A 19,904-nucleotide genomic window follows, 5' to 3' on the forward strand; every position below is an offset into this window, starting at 1 on the left:
CAGGAGCCCTTGCAACACTCTTCCCAGGAGCCCTTGCAACACTCTTCCCAGGAGCCCTTGCAACACTCTTCCCAGGAGCCCTTGCAACACTCTTCAGGATGCCACTGGAGCCTGGTTCTTAAACCCAGGGCTTCCCGATGAACACACACAACACAACATCCTACACACACACAGGCACTCACACACTGCTATTAACCACAGGCCCTCCTCCTCTTACCACGGTTTCTTTCCACACTAATCACCCCCAGGCCCAACTGGACCTGGTCCCCCGCCTTTTCTCCCCTTGTTCTCACTTCAGCCTTGTCATCGTTCTTTGCTTCTCTCCTGGTGAAACCTACAACACCCTCTTCTTACCCACTGGGTCTCACAGAGCCTCAGGGTCACATTAGCCACTGACACCCCTCCCCATCATAGTCTCTCAGCACTCCCCACAGCCCCCCCACACACACCCCTCTGAGGGCTGCTTTCCCTCCCTCAGTCACAGATGCCCTCCCACTCCAGCCACACCTCTCCCAGTAACCTGCCCCAGCCATCCTGGGGGCCGGTGCAGAGCCAGGGACATCTGAGCCCAAGGCAGTGGGTGCGGAGGGCTGGCACGGCCAGGGCCTATCTGGGGCTGGAGGCCCTGACTACCTTTGTGCAGTAAGCTAAGGAATTCTGTGCTGCATCTAGCTGTGGAAGGTGCCCCTGTGATAATGGGACACTGTCAAGGGGCAGGAGCCGGCATTGGGGTGGGACATTGGCACGCCTGACCTTCCTTAGAACGTCCATTCTGCCTCCTGCTTCTTCCGGGCAGGCACGCCCTTCCACGGCACCCTCAGCTACCCACCGGCACATGCTCTCCCCTGCCTGCTTTGTCCTCCCCTGCCCCCCTTCTGAGTTATTTTTAAAGGGCACAGGTAAGTGGAACCTTCAGGACCTCCTCTGTGGGCTCAGCAGGGAAACCATCCCTAGTCATCCTTAGTGCATCTCAAACACCCACACCACCCACACTCCCCACACTCCTCTTCACCCCATGGCAGAGCAGACCACAGAAAGGCCTACCACCTCCAAAGCCAAGTTCAAGGCTTGTCTTGGGCCTCTGACACACTCAGGATGCAATACAGAGCTAACTTTTCAGACCTCACACTTCTGTGAGCTCTCAGAAGGCAAACTGAACCTAACTGCCACTTTACCCGAGCAGAGGAAAGAAAATAAATACATCAAAGGGAACATAACGGCAGATAAAAGATCCAGACGTCAAAATGGCCATCTGGTGTTTGGCCCCTGTAGGGAGCATGTCCACAATTGGTTCCTATGGCTTCCTGTGATGACTCTTCACTCGCCAAGTGATGGTCACCAAACACTCGCTGAATAGGTCAATAAAGCCCTGTGACTATGAGCACAGACTTTAGAACCAGATGAACACAGGTTCAAATCCCAGCTCTGCCACTTGACAGCTGTGGGAAGCAGGACCCCAATCTCTGTAAACCCCAGAGCCCGCATCTGCAAGTTTGGAATTACTGAATAATACTTTAACTCATTGGGAAGGTTTACCATGCACTTAGAACAATTAATATAATACTTGGCACAAAATACACAGCCAGTAATTGGCAGTCATTAGTTTTAGGTGCTGAAAACCTAGTGATGAGTGAGACAGAGTTGCTATTCTCAGGGAATTTAGAATCTCGAAGGGGAAATAGACAGATACCCAAAACAACCATTATACACAAAATGATGAGTGCCTTAAAAAGCTACAAACAAGGTAATACAAAAAGAATCAGAGATGGATGCATCTATTTTAACTCTGGAGGCAAGGGGGGGTGTCAAGAAGAGCTTCACAAAAGCACTTCGCAGGCACAGGTGGGGGGCGTGAAGGATGAAAAGGATTCTGACAAGAACCAGGAGGGGGGAAATTAGTGCCCTTCTAGGGATGAAGAATCACCCCAAGCAAGGCCACGGAGGCAGGCAAGTGCCTGAACGTGCTACAGAGAGGAGGGAACTCGGGGTATGTAGGGAAAGCAAAGGGGAGGATAGCATGTGAGATGCTTGTGGGCTGTGGAAGCTAAATGTTTTCTTTCTATACAGAAGTGACTTGATACCAGGCTCCAAATCAGTATTCCAGGGGCCCAAAGTCTGGTAGGGGGTGGTCACTATTCCCAAGCTGGTGCTTAGAGAATTGCTATGTAGAACCCTTCTCAGGGCCCCAGAGTGCTAAGAGTTTGTTAAGTGGGAAGCTGATTTTCCAAGTCCTTAGACATCCTTTAAAAAAAAAAAAACCAGTTTGATGGAAGTAGTGAAAACCCCACACTGTACCCCAGAAGTGCATTAATGTACATAGTTACCATTCAATTAAAAAAAAAAAAAACAGAGCCTCAAGCTATCACCCTGGGTAGAGTGCTGTGGCATCACAGCTCACAGCAACCTCAAACTCCTGGGCTTAAGCAATTCTCTTGCCTCAGCCTCCCAAGTAGCTGGGACTACAGGCACCTGCCACAACACTCAGCTATTTTTTGGTTGTAGTTGTCATTATTGTTTGGCAGGCCCAGGCTGGATTCGAACCTGCCAGCTCTGGTGTATGTGGTTGGTGCCTTGGCCGCAAGCCTCCTTAGTCATCCTTGATGGCAATCATCCAAGCCTGTGTGGCCTCCACGTCTCCCTGACCCCAGGGTCTTGGTGTAGGCCAAGCTTATGCATGCCTAAGCATGCAACCTACCCTTGCCACCTTCATGATAGCACTTTACAGTTTACAAAGCTGTACCTTGCCTGCTAGGGTAGCCGGCAATAGCTCCTTCTATTATAAGCAGAGAACTTTAGAGATTGGATCAAGGTCATTGGGTACTAATAGTCCCAGCTGAGATAAGAACTTGGCTTGCGGCGGTGCCTGTGGCTCAAAGGAGTCGGGCGCCGGCCCCATATGCCGGAGGTGGTGGGTTCAAACCCAGCCCCAGCCAAAAACTGCAAAAAAAAAAAAAAAAAAAGAACTTGGCTTGTGGACTCATGGTGTAGTTGAAAGAGGACTCACTGGGAGTGGCTGGATGAGTCTGGCTCTGTGACTCACTTGTTACGCATCTGGCTATGCTGTCCTCTCTCTTCCCTGGCCTCAGCTTTTTCATCTGTACAGTAAGAGGCTGAGCTAGTCACTAGCTGACCCCAGGTCCTTCCAGCTCAGATAAGCCATAATCCTAGCAGTATGCATGGCCTTTTCAGGGTACCCGACCACCTCCCAGAACATGGTTGAAAATAAATGTAATTAACAGAAGAAAATACCATGTCCACTAAGCTGCCTTTGGTCTCCCTTTTAAAATATTTTAAGAGATAATGACCCAAAAGAAGAGGAGGCCCTTCCTCCTCCAACTGACACATGAGGGAAAAATAAAGGAGCTTCAAAGAGAATTCCTCATCGAGAGGCAGGTACGAAGCTAAGCTGCAGATTCTGAGGTGGAGGAGGCCGGCTGTGTTTTGATGCTGCTGCAGTCAGTGGCAGTGTCTCCCGGGACTCAGCCACCCCATTGTGCAGCTTCAGGTTACCTTAGAAGACAGGTCTTGTTACACCCCAAACTCTCCTCCACTTGGTGAAGGTTCCAGTGATTGGGCCACAGCCAATTAAACCCATAAGGGCTCTTTGTTTGGTTTGAGTTTTGATTTATTTGTTTAGCAAAATGTCAGACCAATTAAAGGGAGATCCGAGTGCCCTCAGCCAACACACACCCAGCTGCAGCATCTCAGGGAGTCTCCAGGAGGGGACTGGAGTCAGCTCTAGCAGGGATGGGGAAATGGAGGGGACTGAGCCCAAGGGAAGGAAGCCCTCGGGCCCCTGTAGACCAGGTCACCTCCTGTGGTTGGCCAATGGAACAGAGTTCAGGATGCAAAACTCTGGAAAGGATAACTGTGTGTCCCATGACCCAAGATGGTCCTAATTTCAAATTTGCTCGAAGGAAGCTCCTCCTTGTCAGGCAGATGCAGCACCTCCTTCAGAACAGGCAACCTGGGCACCTGCCCCTCCTGGATGGCAAGGAGTCCAAGGGCCAAAAAGAATGGCTGCCCAGAGCCTGCAACCTCCTTTCTAGACCACACTTCAGGTTTTCTGGAGGATTCCCTTCCCGCATGCCCCTAGCCTGCTTCCAGAACCTTCCAAGGCCTCTTCTGAGGTCTGTCCTCCCTGCCACCAGCATGACCCCTAGACCTGAGGGAGGGCTGTTTGCAGGCCATGTGGCTTGAGCCTGGATATGTGGACTGGGCTGTGCACATGCATACCTGTAAGCCCCCTCTCAGCACATGTGATAAACTGAGGCACGGGAGTTCAAACAACTGGCCCAAGATTTTCCTGTGTGTTCCCTGGTGCTAGGTTCTGTTCCTCACCAGACTGAAGTTCCCTGGAGGTTGAGGTTGGTTCTGCCCTCCCTGGGTGGGAGTTCCCACCTCCAGCACGCAGCTAAGCACCACCCTGAGTCTACCTACTTTGGCCAGGAGGTCCACAGCCCCCGAGGGGACCTTTGTACAAAACTTTCAAGGTAAAATAAAATAATCCCCACCCTAGCGCCATGCCCTCTCATCACCATAGCAACCCAGTGCTCCTCAAAAGCAAGGCAGGTTTGATTAAAGGGAAAAGAAAGACAAACCTGCCCCTGGAACCTCCACTCCCAATTGAAAGGTCCTTGTCCCCAGGGTCCTTATCTCCTTAGAGGCTTTAGAAAGTGGTGACACAAAGCCCATCACCACCATTTCACTTTCAGCCCTACAGTCCCCACAACCACAGCACCAGGGAGTTTCCAGATGAATCTGGGCTCTGTGGTATCATTCAGGGCAGACCAGATGAATAATAAAATTCGGTGCCAGCAAACATTCTGAGATTAAAGAGTCAAGGTTATTACTGGGTGGCTCCATTTAAAAGATAAGAAAATACAGACACTGGTGGCACCTGTAGCTCAGTGGGTTGGGCACCGGCCACATATACCCGGCCTGGGCCAGCTAAAAACAACAATGACAACTGCAACAAAAAAATAGCCAGGCATTGTGGCAGGTGCCTATAGTCCCAGCTACTTGGGAGACTGAGGCAAAAGCATAGCATAAGCCCAAGAGTTTGAGGTTGCTGTGAGCTGTGATGCCATAGCACTCTACCAAGGGCAATAGCTTGAGACTCTGTCTCCAAAAGAAAAAGAAAATACAGAGAGGTAGAGAGCTAAGTGCCTCCAAACCCTGCCCTGGGGATTCTGGAACTGCTCCCTCAATTATGATCGAAGCCTTTCTGAATGACAGGACCAGAATAAATTGTTGAATCAGCCAGCAATAAACATGTACTTCCTGAGTAGCCCGCAGCATGACGCCAAGGTCTGAAAGAGAGAAAGGCAAGATTAAGTCACCATCCCTGCCCTCCAGGAATTTACGGACATGTTAGGAAGTGAGAACTAATCTCCAGGAAACAGGGCGAGATCACATGCTGAAATGTTTGGCACTGGTAGTGTGATGTTGGGGTATAGAAGGAAAAACTCGGAGTATGTGGACATGGTCAGGCGGAGCTTCCTAGAATGGACCGGAGTTGAGCCTGAAAGGACAGGTAGGGAGGAAAGGAACGTTCAGGCTGAAGGACGCTAAGACCTGGGGCAGGAGGCCTGTAGGGGGCAGTAAGGAGTCCACCTGACCAGAGGGTGGTAGCTGGGGACTAGGGGGCCAGCCAGGTCGGTTGGGAAGTATGGCCCCAAAGTCTGGGCATGATGTACTAGAATAACTCAGGGGTGTCCAGCCTGTGGCCTCTGGGCCCCAGGCTGATTTCATGAGGACATTTTTGCCTCTCCGTGGTTTGGGGTATCACTGAAAGTATGCACAGAATATTTTTTGTTAATCAGCTTTCACTAGTGTTTGTATATTTCACGCGTGGCCCAAGACAACTTTTATTTTTCCAATGTGTGGTATAGGAATAAAAAAGGGTTAGGAAGAGGGGTGGGGTCTCCATGTGTGACTCACCCCTTGGGGGCAGGACACAATTGTAAGAGGGACTTTACCTAACAAATGCAATCAACGTAAACTGGTTTCTTGTACCCTCAATGAATCCTCAACAATTGAAAAAAAAAAAGGAAATCTGTACGTACTGGAAGATCATGAAGTTAAAAAAAAAAAAGATTAGACACCCCTATGCTGTATGGTGGGAGTGATACTAGGATCTTGAGCCGGGAATGGAGAGAAATAGCAACTCTCAGTCATTTTGAAGGAACAAATACCAGGCCCTGATGCATTGGACAAACAGAGCTGGGAGGTGCCACCACCAGAAGTGGAGTAGATGAGAATGGAGAGAAGGCATGTTCACTGTGGCCCTGACAAAACAGAGGTGACAGGGTGTGTCCTGAGGCAGCTGGACACTGGCTGACACTCTGCCAGGCTTCTCCCTAGAGTTGTGTGCTAAACCAGAGGAGCCGAAGGCTCCCACCCTGCTAAAATGACTCATGACGCCTGTGACTGGCAGGTGTCCTGTCCTGAGCCAGAAAGTAGTGACACCAGTGGGCTGCACGCACTCCCCCAGAATCCTGAGCTTCCATCCCTCCCTGCTCAGCCTCCTGGGCCTCTCCGGTCTAGACAGACTTGAGACATGGCAAAAGTCAATTCTAAAACAACATTTCCTCCTGCCTGTGTTTACTCACGAGCAGCCCTGCGACTTCTCATTCATCACTCAGCCAATGGCTGGTACCTGCTCTGTCCCTATGCCTATACCAGGTGCCAGGGCTGTGTTGGGGGCAGGATGCCTGTGGTCTTTGCACATTCCGGCACCTGCCAGCCTACCTCCAGCAAGGGGCCTCCAGGCTGGGAGTGGGAAGACCACACAAAGCAAAGTCCCCTCCAGCTCCATAGGGTAGAGGCTGTGGCCACCCTGCCTGGGCACTCTGCACTAAGAACCCCTGGTCACATGCCAGAGCTCTGTATTAGCTTCCCACGGCTGCGGTAACAGTTCTACAACCTGGCTTGAAAAAAATAGGGTTTTATTCTCTCCCTGTTCTGGGAGTCTGACATCAAAGTGTCGGCAGGGCCACGCTCTCTGGAAAGGCTCTGGGGAAGGTGCCTCCTTGCCTCCTCTGGTGTCCGCCAGGGGTCCTTGGTGTTCCTTGGATGGTAGATACATCACTCCAGTCTCTGCTTCCTTCCTCACGTGGCCTTTTCTTCTTGTGGCTTCACATCCTCTTCCCTCTGTGTGCATCTCTCCTCATATAAGGACACCAATCGCACTGGACTAGGGGCCCACCCTGCTCCAGTGTTACCTCATCTTAAGTAAACGAGATCTTCAAAGACCTTCTTTCCAAATAAGGTCACAGTCCCAGTTCCTGGGGTTAGGACTTCAGCATATCTTTTGGAGAGATATGAATTCAATCCACAACAATCCCCACGCCCAGCCAGTGATTTGATACCGATTCTCCATACTTTCCAGCATCTGGAAACCCAAATGCTCCCCTCTGGCACCCTACAATTGCCCCTGTCTACAGACTGCTAACCAGAAACCCCCTCTTGGACAAGAGACTGCAAGTCCAACCTCTCCAATGCGCAAAACTGCAGAGCTTGTGTTACTGGAACCCAGACACACTCGGGCCTTATGTTGTGCTGTCTGTGGCTGCATTTGAGATACAACCGCAGAGCTGAATGGTTGCAACAAAGACCTATGGCCCACGGAACCTAAAATATTTACCATCTGGCCCTTTTCAGCTGTAGGATTTTCACAGCCATGATCCGGAAGTACCTTCCAAGTGATCAAAGACGAACGGCATCATCTGCTTCTGTTTCTGAATGCATTCTGACGTTCAGAGTCCCTTCTCTCAACTCTAACACAAGGATCAAAATACTCCCTCCCTCCTAGGGCTCTTGGAAAGTGTTTAATGAGATAATTCACGTAAAGCATTAACCGTGGGGTATGCACATAATAAGCATTCAGTAAATGTTAGCTATCATTACCACTATCATTTTTTTCAACATTCTCAGAGAAGTAAAGGACCAGAGGCAGGGGGAGAACCAGGTTCCCACTTTCATTTGAGAACATGCCTCTTCCTCGCTTGCACTCCTTGGCCAGCAGCCAAAAGAGCAGGTGACTGGCCCCATTTACAGTTGGATGAATTAAGGCCTGGTGAGGGTGAGGGTCTCGACTGGGCCTGCCATGCAGCAGAAACAGCTCTGCAGTCGTGACCCCTACCCAACCGCCTCTGCACACACCTTTCCTGCCAGTTCTGTTCCTCATGTGTACCGGGCAGTGGACAGCCAGGGTCTCACAGGCCCCCTGCTCCCCGGGCACCTCCCTGCTGTCTCTCAGTGCCGAGGCTGATTGCTTCCATGCGATCTGAATTAATCTCATGCTTCAGGTGGAGCTTGGCTAATCAGGGGAGACAAGAAGCCGAAGTGGGTGCAATCAAATTAACAACGCCACAGCCCTGGCTCTTTAAGACAGGGAAAAACAAAGCAGGCACCAGAAGGTACCCCACCCCCCAGCCTTTCCCCGGGGAAGCCCGGAGATGCTGCCACTGAGGCCAAGCAAAGAGCTTCTCCCACCCCCCACCCCATGTGCCAACAATGCCCCTTTGTGGTCGCTTATCTGAGGCGGACAAACAGGACTGCCGTTCTTGTCAGGGGCTTGTTAACAAGGAGCAGAGACATCAGCCTTGGGGGGGAAGGAGGGGCCCACTCACCTCTCATGGGCACATGTAATCCTTTCAAAAACAAAAGGAGATAGGAGCCTCTGAGCCGGGCAGGATCCTGGGTTTGCACAGCCCTCAGGAGGCTTCGGGACACCTGCTGTTTCTTTGGAAAAACCTCTCCCAGAGGACAAAGAAGAGGACATTCAGAAAAGCATGTCAGTATGCCCGAAGCATCTTTTTTAATGAAAAACTCCATGAGACTCTTGGAAAGATTTCAATTAGACTTTCAGAAGAACTTCCTTTAAAAAGTAGCTCTTCTTTGGGAGTGGTGAAGAGCACCCTAACTTTGCTGTCCTTCAAATCCCACTGGCTTTGAGTGTCATACCTGAGGCAAGGGAGGGCCCAGAGGGCATCTACTAGCCTGGGTGTGGAAGAGGGATCATCCAGCCCTATGGTTCTTCCCTCTGACCATGTGTGAGAATCTGCTAGGGATGGCGGTGACTCCTGAGTAATACAGATGCCCACGCCCCACTCTGGACCAATTAAATCAGAGCCACAGAGCAGGTGGAAACTGCGCAACAATAGTTTTTTAAAAGCTTCCCAGGTGGCTCTCATGTCAGCCAGCCCTGAGACCCTCTTCCCCCAGACCACCCACCCAGGCTAGTCTGGAAGAGCAGACTAGCCTAACCCCTTGGACCCCTGGGTCCCAATCTTCTTTCCTCCAAAGTGGGGTGTGTTTCTCTCCAGAGAAGCTCTGCTCTTTGCACTCCGTCCTGAGTGCCTGCTTCGCTGGCCCCTGTCCTTCTCTGACATTTTCATTCTTATTCACGTCGTGGATGAGACCACAGATGCTCTGGAGCGGGTCCCGATTCTGCTACTTACTAGTGACTGAGTCTCTCAGCCTCAGTTTCCCCATGAGTAAAGTAGACTTACAAATAGGGCCGTAGTGAGGATTAAATCAGTTAATGCTTGTAGGGAAACTCAGAGCAGTGCCCGGCACATAATAAGTCCTCAGTAAAGTAGTCGAGTATGTGATTATTGATTGCTATGCCCAGGAATGGGGGAAGCCGTGCCCAGGCTTCCTTGTGGAAAGCAGCTCCATGCCCCTTTAACATTTTGTCAGCCTCTCCCAACAGCCAGTGGTGTCCTCATCCTATTTCCTCCACATTCTCCTTCCCACACACACTGCTGTCCTTTGGGTATTCATAACTGAATCTTCCTTCCCTGGTGACTTAGGGACTTGTCAGAAACACCAGCTGAGCTCCAATCACTGGAGGAAGAGAGCGAGGGAGGCAGAGACAAAGAAGGCCTGGCTCATCATGCCCCCAACTCCCATCCCCAGCCTCAGCCTGCCCAGGACTGGCCTCTCCCACTCCCCCAACCTACTCCAGTTCTCACCTTCCTTCAGCACCCCCCACCCCCAATCTATACACAGAGGGGGAAGAAAAAACAACCAGGCAGAAGGGCTGGGATAAACCAAAAAGAGGGTGCTGGAGAATCGTCACTCAGTAGCTGTGTGACCTTACACAAGTCACTTAATGTCTCTGAGCTTCCATTTCCTCTTTGGTAAGGTGGGGGATAATAGACCCTAGGCTACCGCCTTAACAAGAATGGAGCTCCAGGCAAAGGCCCACCCCAGCTTGTGGGGTGGAAACCCAGAGGGAGGGGGTAGTTGGGCGAGCTAAGGAGGGGCCACGTAAGAGCAGAGTTTGTAATGCTCATAGTGGGGTCTGGGACCCTAGAACCCCACCTTCAGGCCTGGGGTTGGTGGGAAAGTGTGCGGAGATGCTGGGGGTGAATGAGGCAGCAGAGCTGTGTCGTGGTGTGCTAAAAATCTATCAGCCTCTCACATCAAATTAAAATGTAAATAGCAGCTGGTCTGGGCAGGACCTCGAGGGTGACAGGAGCCGGCCTGCGAGTAATTTCACAGACGGGAACCGGTTACATCGGATTCTGACAACTGTCTTGTTTCTGAAATTGATTTCCTCCCTTCTGCCTGCTACCCCGGAAGGGCCCTAGAGCAAGGGGAGGGGTGATTCCTCTCAGCCCAGCTGCCTTTCTCCTCTCCCTGACACCAGCCCCGCCAGAACCAGTGGCAGGAAATCTGAAACCTCCCCACCACTATAAGGCCCTGGCCTGAGTCCCAGCAGCTCAGTGCAGCTGCTTCCTGCCCTGGAGTGAGTCTAACTGTGGACCAGGGCGGGCTGCTCCAGGGTGCCGGAGGGAGGAAATAAACGCATAGGTGCTTGGGAGCTCTCTTTCTTTCCACAAGTACATGCTGTGTCCTGGAACAGGGGATGCTTCTGCCCTGGAGGGTCACACAGTCAGACACAAGGAGACAGGGACGCTGCAATAGGACCTGCGTGTGCAGGGGATGCCCCCACAAGAGAGGCAACCGCATGCAATGTGGGGTGTCAAGGACGGGTCCTGGAAGTCATCAGGAAGCCTCTTTGGCTTCTGCCAGAGTTGGCCCCAACGTGGCCACTTTTAGTGCCAGGCACTGTAGCCAGCACTGCTGACACTGGGCAGCTTTGAACGAGCCTGGGTCAGAGAAGACCCCCTCCCCATCTTAAGGGGCAGTACTGGAAGGCCCTATGTATTAGGAGCAGCTCACCCACACCCCTGTGCCCAGCCCCTCCTTGCTCCCAAGTCCCCAGAATATCTCCCCTGTACCCCTCTTTGTAAAGAGAAATCAGATTTCCCTGGCTATTAATTGAATAACCTTATAGGGAGGCAGAGGAGTTGTGTAGTAAAACCTCCCATGTCCTATCAGAGCAGCAGTGTGCTGTTCTTGTGGCTGTCATTAGCATTTGTCACCCAGACTCAGTCCTATGCATGCAATCCCTCCCCCTCCCTGCTCTCCTGCCCCCAAAGCTACCATCCCTGCTGCCCACTCAGAACAAAGCATTTTTGGTGACAGCCAAATTCCATTCCCCAAAGCTAGAGATTGTGCGCAAAGGTGGCACAGATGGACGGCCAGAGCGAGAACCACTCTCTGGAAGTCTGGGTTATCTCATTTGAAAAATGGGGAAAAGATTTAACTTCTCATGGTGAGGGGTTGGGAGGAATCATTGAACAATATGCCAAGAGACACGGCGTCCACTGTGTGGCCTGCGCCGCCACGGGCACGCGGGAAGCCAAAGAGCTCCGTCCAGAAACAGCTGGGAAAATGCAAACATCCAATTTAAAGGGTTCTCTGAAATTAGCGCCCTCGTCCATCTTATTCCCAGCCCAAATTTCTCATTTGGATTAACACGTATTTTGAAAATGCAAAAACAGATTCGTTAGCTTCTTCCTTGATTTTGTCTATCACTGATCATTGGGGCCAATAAAATGACTTGAAAACTAAATTATATATATATATTATATAGTTATATATAATTAAATATATGACATATAAACATATATAATATGTTACATATATGTTATGCAATATTATATATTTATATAGTATATATGTTATATAATACTATATACTATACATGGTATGTAATAATATATATAATATTATATATATAAGGGGACAGAGGCTTTGGAGCCGGGAAATACCAACAGTGCCTACCTCTGCTAAGTTCGCCCATGTGAGTACTTAGAACACTGCCAGCACATGGTAAGCTCTCAATAAAAAGGGAGCTGTAGAAGTGTGTGTGTGTGTGTGTGTGTGTGTGTGTGTGTGTGTAGAGGGAGCATATACTTAGGTACTAAATAAGGGTGCGGGGAGATACGTATCAAACAGCCACATCCGGGATTGGCATGAAAGTGACAGTACTCAGGTTGTTTGTGTATGGTGCCATGTGTGGGTTTATGGTAAGGATGTCAGAGCATGGGCTGTGAGAGTGACTGTGCTTATGACTATCTGTTAGAGGGTGTTTCTGATTCTGTGTGTGTGTGTGTGTGTGTGTGTGTATGAGAGAGAGAGAGAGAGATGGGGCCAGGATCTGTAACATCTCCCTAGGAAATCCTTGGGGTCTGCCTTCAACCCAGAAATCCCTGCATTGTACAGCTGCCCTCCATACTGGGAGGGTCCAGGTGTGTTTATCGCTGCAATTCGGCGAAGCAGGGAGATCTTGCAGGCCAGAGCAAGGGGCAAGGGGAGGGGGAGGAATTAGGAAAGTGGATGGGGCAGGCATCTGTGCCCTGGGTGTCCCTCTAGTAGGGAGCTGCCTCATTAAGCCCAGGTGCACAGTGGCCAGGAGGGCTGTGCCAGAAGTCACCTGGTCCCTGGAGGCTGTGGGCAGGGTCCACAGGAGGGGCAGAGTGGCAGAGTCTCTGTTCTGGCAGGAAGACTGACTGTGTAGGGCAGGGAAGAGGGAGGAAAAGGATTCCCTGCTTCCTGCCCAGGATTCAAGTACTCTGAGTCATGGAATCATTTCACAAAGCAGTGAGCCAGGTTCCCAGACCATCCTTCCCTCTCTCCTGAGACCCAGTCGCCCCCAGAGTCCCAGACGCAGGCCTAACTTGACTCTTTTCTGCCATGTTCCTGGTGCCACAGTTCACTGCCTCCCGCTGCATCCCTTTCCCTAAATAGCCAAGACTACTGGAGAATTCCTTCTCAGGCCAAACAGGAGGCCTGCCATGCCCCTTTGCAGTGTGTCTCCCTTGCTCCTGAGGTTACTAACTCTCAGTTGTCAGCATGGTTTGCTATCGGCCCCATCTTCCTGGTCACACCCCAGCTTCTCAGTGTCCTCCATCATATGGGCAACCTGACCTTATAATTATTAGTCCTGAAGAGCTGGAAAATCGTTCTAGCAGTGAAGCCTCCACACATGGCATGCGTAGTACTGTCAGGTCACCCTCTCTGGTCCTCCTTTAAGAGGACCTGCTGCTCACTACCAATGTGACCGTAGAACCTCAGTGTCTTCACTCATGAAAGGAAGGGTCCGTGCAGATGATCTCTGCCAGCGCCATTCACTAGACACAGAACATAGGCCATAAAAACACTAATCATTTTTTGTTATTGTTGCAGGTTTTTTTGGCCAGGGCTGGGTTTGAACCTGCCACCTCCAGTATATGGGGCCAACACCCTACTCCTTGAGCCACAGGCACAGCCCATAAAAACATTAATAATTTTAAACCTTCTAGTTGTCATGTTTAGAAAAGTAAAAAAAAAAAAAAAAAAAGACGAGATTAACTCTAGTATATTTTCTTTAACTCGGTATGTCTAAAATATTGACATGTAATCCATATAAAACTTAAGGCGATATTTTACCCTTTGTTTTCTTCTTACATTTTTGAAATCCAGTGTGTATTTTATACTTACACACATCTCAGTTTGGACTGGCCATGTTTTAAGTACCCAACAGCCACATGGAACTGGTGGCTACATCATTAGCAGGTCAGGTTTTTATCTGAGCTGTGTGATGCAGTGTTCTGTGATGCTATGAAATAGCCTGGCAAGTGATATCGTAAGCCAGCAACTGGTGCACGTATGTCTATCCCGGGGGCATGGAAGACTTGGGGCAGGAATGGAACCCAGGGTTCTTGAGCCGCCACTGTGTGGCAGGCACTTTACAGACAGTAGAACCTCTGTAAGTTGACCAAGGGACTATAACAAACTGGTCAACATACAGAGGTAGTCAACATAGGGAACTTCCATTGAGTACATGTGGTGCATGTCCAGCCTGTGAAGATTAGGTCAACATAAGGAGTAGTCAATGGAGGGAGGTGGCCAACTATGGAGGTTCCACGGCGTATGGACGCGCCTTGTCCTCACAGCTGCTCCACGGAGCCCAGAGAAGTTGACTTTAATAAGTTGAAGGCCACATAGCTGGTAGTGACAGAAGTGGAACTCAGGCCTGCCTGGCTCCCAAGCCCCCAAGCCTTCTCTCCTGTTCTACACAGAGGGGCTCCCAGAACTAGGCCTGAGCTATGGGACTATGAGGAGAGCCTTGGGTGGTGCTGTGGGGTGCTTGTTGTCATAATAAATAGCCAGCTGGTGGGGGGCAGGGAGGGGTAAAGGGAACCCACCCCAGGCCCCAGGTTACCACACACAGCAGTCAAGGGGGGTCAAGGATCTCTGAGGACCCTGCTTTCTCTGCATACAAGTCTCTCTCTCTCTGAAGACGGGAAAGATAAGTTCCCTGAAGTGGGACCAGCGGGGATGGGATAGGCAGGTTGTGACCGCTCAAAGGCATATGGCCTAAAAGGCAAGTGGGGTCTAAAAGGTGGTTTATGCTCCACTGGCCAAACTGTGGCTCCTGGCCAGGCTGCATATGGGGGGTAGGGGGGTACCTTTGTAATTCACACACAGGCCCTGGACAGGCAGTGTGGGCCTACCTGGGGTGTGCTATACCTCTCACGTTCTCCTTCCAAAAGAAGACACTTCCTTTTTCCCTTTGTTCTTCCTCAGACTCCAACCTGCACTGAGGCTCGACCCTGTCCTGACCCCCTTTTTACATACACACGTGCGCGCACATGCGTGCACACACACACACACATACACGCTGTGGCTTCAGCACAGGACCGATCTTCCCCTGGAAGACCTCAGGGCCTGACCCACAGGAGATCCAGGCCCCAGTCCTCTGAGCATCCGTGGTAAGGAGAGAAGAAACAGCCTAAGCGCCCCCCGCCAAGCCCAAGCATTTCAATCCTCCAGTAAAAAATGGAGGCATCTGCAATGCAAGGCCCCGACTTGTTGATGTAAAATCTTACTCTATATTCCACCCAGGTTTATACGAGTGAATTATGCAAATCTTTGATGGAAAAATATTCCTCCGCACATCCTTGAGAGTGTAAAACCTTAGTCAATAATTCATACTCGGATGTCTCTGACTGCAGGCTTTTTCTTCATTATAACTTGCACCTCGTTATTTGTCTTTCGCGTTTTATTGTATATCCTCATGTAATGCCGCGCATTATAAAATTTATCTGCTTCATTATTTGATGAGCTGGGGCAGGGGAATGTGCTGAGAGGCTGGTGCAGAGGCCTGGGGCCAGGGCTGTCCTCAACATCAACTCCTGCATGACAAGGCGACGGCAGCAGAGGTGGCTGTCGTGTGGCATGCAGCCCCGTCCGTCCTTCCTTTCTTCAGAGACTTATTTGTCCATAAAAGTCAGATGTCCCTGGAGAGTTTTCAGGGAAGAACTTTGTCCGAGCAGATCTGTAGCATGGGAGGAGAAAGAGCCTCTGATGTTGCTGGGAAGAAAGAGGCCGGAGGACCAGCCCCTGACAGAGAGCAGAGACAGGTGCTGGGGTGGGGCAGGGAACTGGGCAGGAGAGTGGGGAGAAGAGCCCTTTAAGCACGATTGCCCAGGAAGTCCAGGGATGGGGCTGGGATGAGCCGGTCGCTACTCTGCAGAGTTCAATGTGAGGAGAGGGTGTCAGAGCCTTATAGCCAAGGACAGCCCCTCCCCATTGGTGTTCTCCAAGATGGCTCCTGGGTACCCCTCCTGAAACAAGGGCCACTGGGGACCTGTACTCTGAGAGGCCAGTTTTCCCAGGAAGGGGTCAGGAGAAGAGAAGGACTGGGACAGGTCTGGGTAGCATCTGCCCACTTACCTTCCTGGACCCAGCCCACGTCTTGCTGCCTCTGAGCTTTGGCTCAGTTGGGGTCCACTGCCTGGGGGTCCTTCTCTCTGTTCTCCCCATTCGAGTCTCGCCATGGCAAGAGCTGTGCAGCCCTCCTAGCAGAGGACTTAGCACCTCTGCCTGCTCCCAAGCCCCCAGTGCTTCTCTCCTATTCTACATAGAGGGGCTCCCTGAACTAGGCCTGAGCTACGGGGCTACTTACCCTCGGCTGAATCGCCCATGTGGAGGTTTCTTCTCACCCCTAGAGTGACAGTCCCTGAGATCAAAGACCACATCTGTCCTGTTCACTGTTAGCTTCAGAACCCAGGACTGGACCCAGCACACTGTAGGTCTCAATGATGCTTATTGAACAGGCAGACTGTGCCTCTCCGCATGCTCCGCAGTCAAAGTTAACTTCTCCTGGCTCAGCACCTGTGGCTCAAGTGGCTAAGGCACCAGCCATATACACCTAAGGTGGTAGGTTGGAATCCAGCCCAGGCCAAAGACGGCTACAACCAAAAAATAGCCGGGCGTTGTAGCAGGCACCTGTGGTCCCAGCTACTTGGGAGGCAGAGGCAGGAGACTCACTTGAGCCCAGGAGTTGGAGGTTTCTGTGAGCTGTGATGCCACAGCACTCTACCCAGGGGGACAGCTTGAGGCTCTGTCTCAAAAAAAAAAAAAAAAAATGAATTTCTCCTAATGCTCCCTGACACACTCATCAGATTTTCTCATGTTCATGTTGCCCACGCAGAGATCAACCTTCCTTCCGCACCTCCAGGGGGCCTCGACCTTGTGTTATTGTCATGTGAAACCCCCTAGCCTGGTGCAGAGCCTCATGATGGCACAAATGTCCTATGTGTGTTCATGCAGGTGCCCCCAGACCACCTTTCCCCTGTCCCTCCCTTCCCGCTGCTGCTGGCCGAGATGCTTGGGCCCAAGGACCAGTCTTCTGATGACCAGCCAGGGCCTTGGCCTTTTCATGGTGATCTTCTCGGGTCAGCAGTGGTGGGGAGGAGCAGATCCATTAGCGTGCTGGATGATGGTATTTTATTTTTTGAGACGCAGTCTCACAATGTCATCCTTGGTAGAGTGCTGTGGCATCACAGCTCACAGCAACCTCAAACTCTTGGGCTTAAGCGATTCTTTTGCCTCACCCTGCCAAGTAGTCACAGGCTCCCGCCACAATGCCTGGCTATTTTTTTGTTGCAGTTGTCATTGTTGTTTAGCAGGCCTGGGCTGGGCTCTAACCTGCCAGCCTCGGTGTATGTGGCTGGCACCCTACTCACTGAGCTAGGGGTGCCCAGCCCTGTATGACGATCTTATTGCAGTGGTACAGTCAAGAGTTTTCTGCTGTATTTTGTTTGAAGGAACGGAGGACAAACACCCCTCTGCCAAGGCAGTCCCGGCCCTTTAGAGCAGTGTTCTTAACCTGAGGTCCAGAGACCTTCCCTGCCCCCCCAGAAGATCCAGAGATCTGATTTGCGGGCAGGTCTATGAATCGGGGCGGGTGGAGAAATTCACAACCTTTTTTCACTAACCTCTAAGTGAAAATGAGTATTTCCTTCCATTCTGAATATAACCAGCAGAGCACAGCAATAGCAGCGCTTGTGACTGTCACCAACAGAAACCCACAGATGTGTCTGTATCCTATCACAGTCACTGCAGATATCTCAAAATATCACTTAGGCTCACCACTATCACAGGATCATGGTAACACAAGACAGTAATTATGAGACCTACCGGTAGATCTTGGTTCACAGAGACTAGTACAGAGTACATATTGACATGTGATATACAATACCACAAGTTTGCTTTTTTACGTTTTCAATATTTGCATAACCATATTTCATATAACTGGTTTGTAATTCTATATATAGTATACACGTAAAAATGAAACCGGTCTGCTGGCCTCCCCAGAGGGATCTGGGTTATGTAAGAAGCCCTGGTGAAGAAGGGTTCCCTATACTCTGCCCCCCATCCTGATCGGAGCCCCCCTGGGGAGGGCAGCTGAGTGGGGCTTCTGCATGGGCACAGGCACTGCCCCCCGGCCGCCTCCCAGACCCTCACTGGGCCCCTTCATCTCCCCAGTCCCAGCCATGATCACCTCCCACCCCAACACCACCATCGCCATCAAAGGCCACGCCAAAGAGCTGAACTGCACGGCACGGGGTGAGCGGCCCATCATCATCCGCTGGGAGAAGGGGGACACCGTCATTGACCCTGACCGTGTCATGCGGTATGCCATCGCCACCAAGGACAGCGGTGATGAGGTTGTCTCCACACTGAAGGTGAGCATGGTCCCCGAGGACCCCAACTCTCAGAGAGTAGGGATCCCACAACTATTATGCCTGCTTCCAAAGGAGATAATGGGGAGTCTGGGAGCCCCTCCTTGTACCCCAAAATGCATTTTTCCTCTCCTCTCCTACCTATTTCCCTTCTCCATCTAGGCATCTTTGCCTTTGACCATATCCTTTCTAACAACCCCACAGCCTTCAAGTGTGGGTTCCTCAGCCCCTCCTTCATTCTGGAAAACTTGGGGTCCGTCCTCCCTTAAAGACCCCTCAGCCCCTCCTTCCCTTCCAGGACCATCAGCCTCTCCCTACCTGAGCCACTCAACTCCTGCCCTCCTGGGCTGCCCCTTAATCCTTCCCTGCATGGACCCTCCACACTTAGATCTTTGGAACCCTCTGGGAAGAGAAGCCCTTGACACAGCCCCTGTGGGTCCCCCTCCCAGAACAAGATGGCCTTGCTGATGCCCCAGGAGTGGCCCCTTCAGCTGACCAGCTCTAAAAGACTCTCCCCATTTCCTCCTTCTCCTGCCCCTGCTGCTGGTCTCCCAGCTCAAGCCGGCTGACCGTGGGGACTCTGTGTTCTTCAGCTGCCACGCCATCAACTCTTACGGGGAGGACCGGGGCTTGATCCAGCTCACTGTGCAAGGTACCTTCACCTGCCCCACGTCCCAGCCTGCTCCCCAGGCCTGGGGCCCATGGCCAACTCCCTATCAAAGGGCAGGGGGCCCGGCCCATACAACAGTTGAGGATGGCAGAAAGTACCTTTCTGGGGAAAAGGCTCCCTCCTGCCCAGAGTGGGGAGGTAGGACTGTCCAGGAACACTTCAGACAGCAGGGGTTTGCCGTGGCTGCAGCCTCTGAGAGTTCATTGTCAGTTCTGAGGAGAGGTGAGGGAGTCAGGTCTCTGGACCCAGACCCCTGGAGGAGATGTGGGTGGGAAGGGAGGGTTATGCTGGGAATGCTGGGAGCTCTGCAGCAGGGGAGAGCAGACCGTCAGCTCAGAGGACTCCCTGCAGAAGGGCCTGCCCTCCCCCAGGCCAAGCAAGAGAGGGCAAGGAGGCAGGAGACCAAGCCAGGCCTCCTCAGCCTCTGAGCCCTGCTGCTGCCTCCTCCGGCCCCCAGGAGGTGCCAGGTCCTTGGTTAGGCCACAGGTGACACCAGCCCCCAGGGGTAGACAGAAGCCAAGCTCCCTACTGTCGTCCTCATCTCTTCCCCCTCCCCCACCTTATCCCAGAGCCCCCTGATCCCCCCGAGCTGGAGATCCGGGAGGTGAAGGCCCGGAGCATGAACCTGCGCTGGACCCAGCGATTCGACGGGAACAGCATCATCACCGGCTTTGACATTGAATACAAGAACAAATCCGGTAGGTGCTGGGGCGGGAGGATGAGGGCGTGGCCTTCTGTGGTACCCTGTGCCACAGGCCCTGCCTGTGCACCTCTGGTGGGACAGCCCCTGGAGCCACAGGGATGCCACCTAAGGCAGACACACAAGCACCCACCATTGCACAAGCACCCGTGGCTTC

At 51.7% G+C, this 19,904-nt stretch overlaps 1 protein-coding gene across 1 annotated transcript in view; it reads left to right on the forward strand.

Moving 5' to 3' along the window:
- The window catches only part of DSCAML1 (DS cell adhesion molecule like 1), a 335,603-nt gene that overhangs the window by 267,763 nt on the left and 47,936 nt on the right, over positions 1 to 19,904 (forward strand). The window contains exons 12-14 of the mRNA XM_003796863.1: positions 18,181 to 18,380; positions 18,933 to 19,029; positions 19,617 to 19,745. Of these exons, the coding sequence (XP_003796911.1) occupies positions 18,181 to 18,380; positions 18,933 to 19,029; positions 19,617 to 19,745 (426 nt within the window). The remainder of the gene's footprint in view (positions 1 to 18,180; positions 18,381 to 18,932; positions 19,030 to 19,616; positions 19,746 to 19,904) is intronic.

This window comes from Otolemur garnettii, unplaced genomic scaffold, assembly GCF_000181295.1.
Source record: "Otolemur garnettii isolate 467f Iridium unplaced genomic scaffold, OtoGar3 scaffold00108, whole genome shotgun sequence".
Taxonomy (NCBI): domain Eukaryota; kingdom Metazoa; phylum Chordata; class Mammalia; order Primates; family Galagidae; genus Otolemur; species Otolemur garnettii.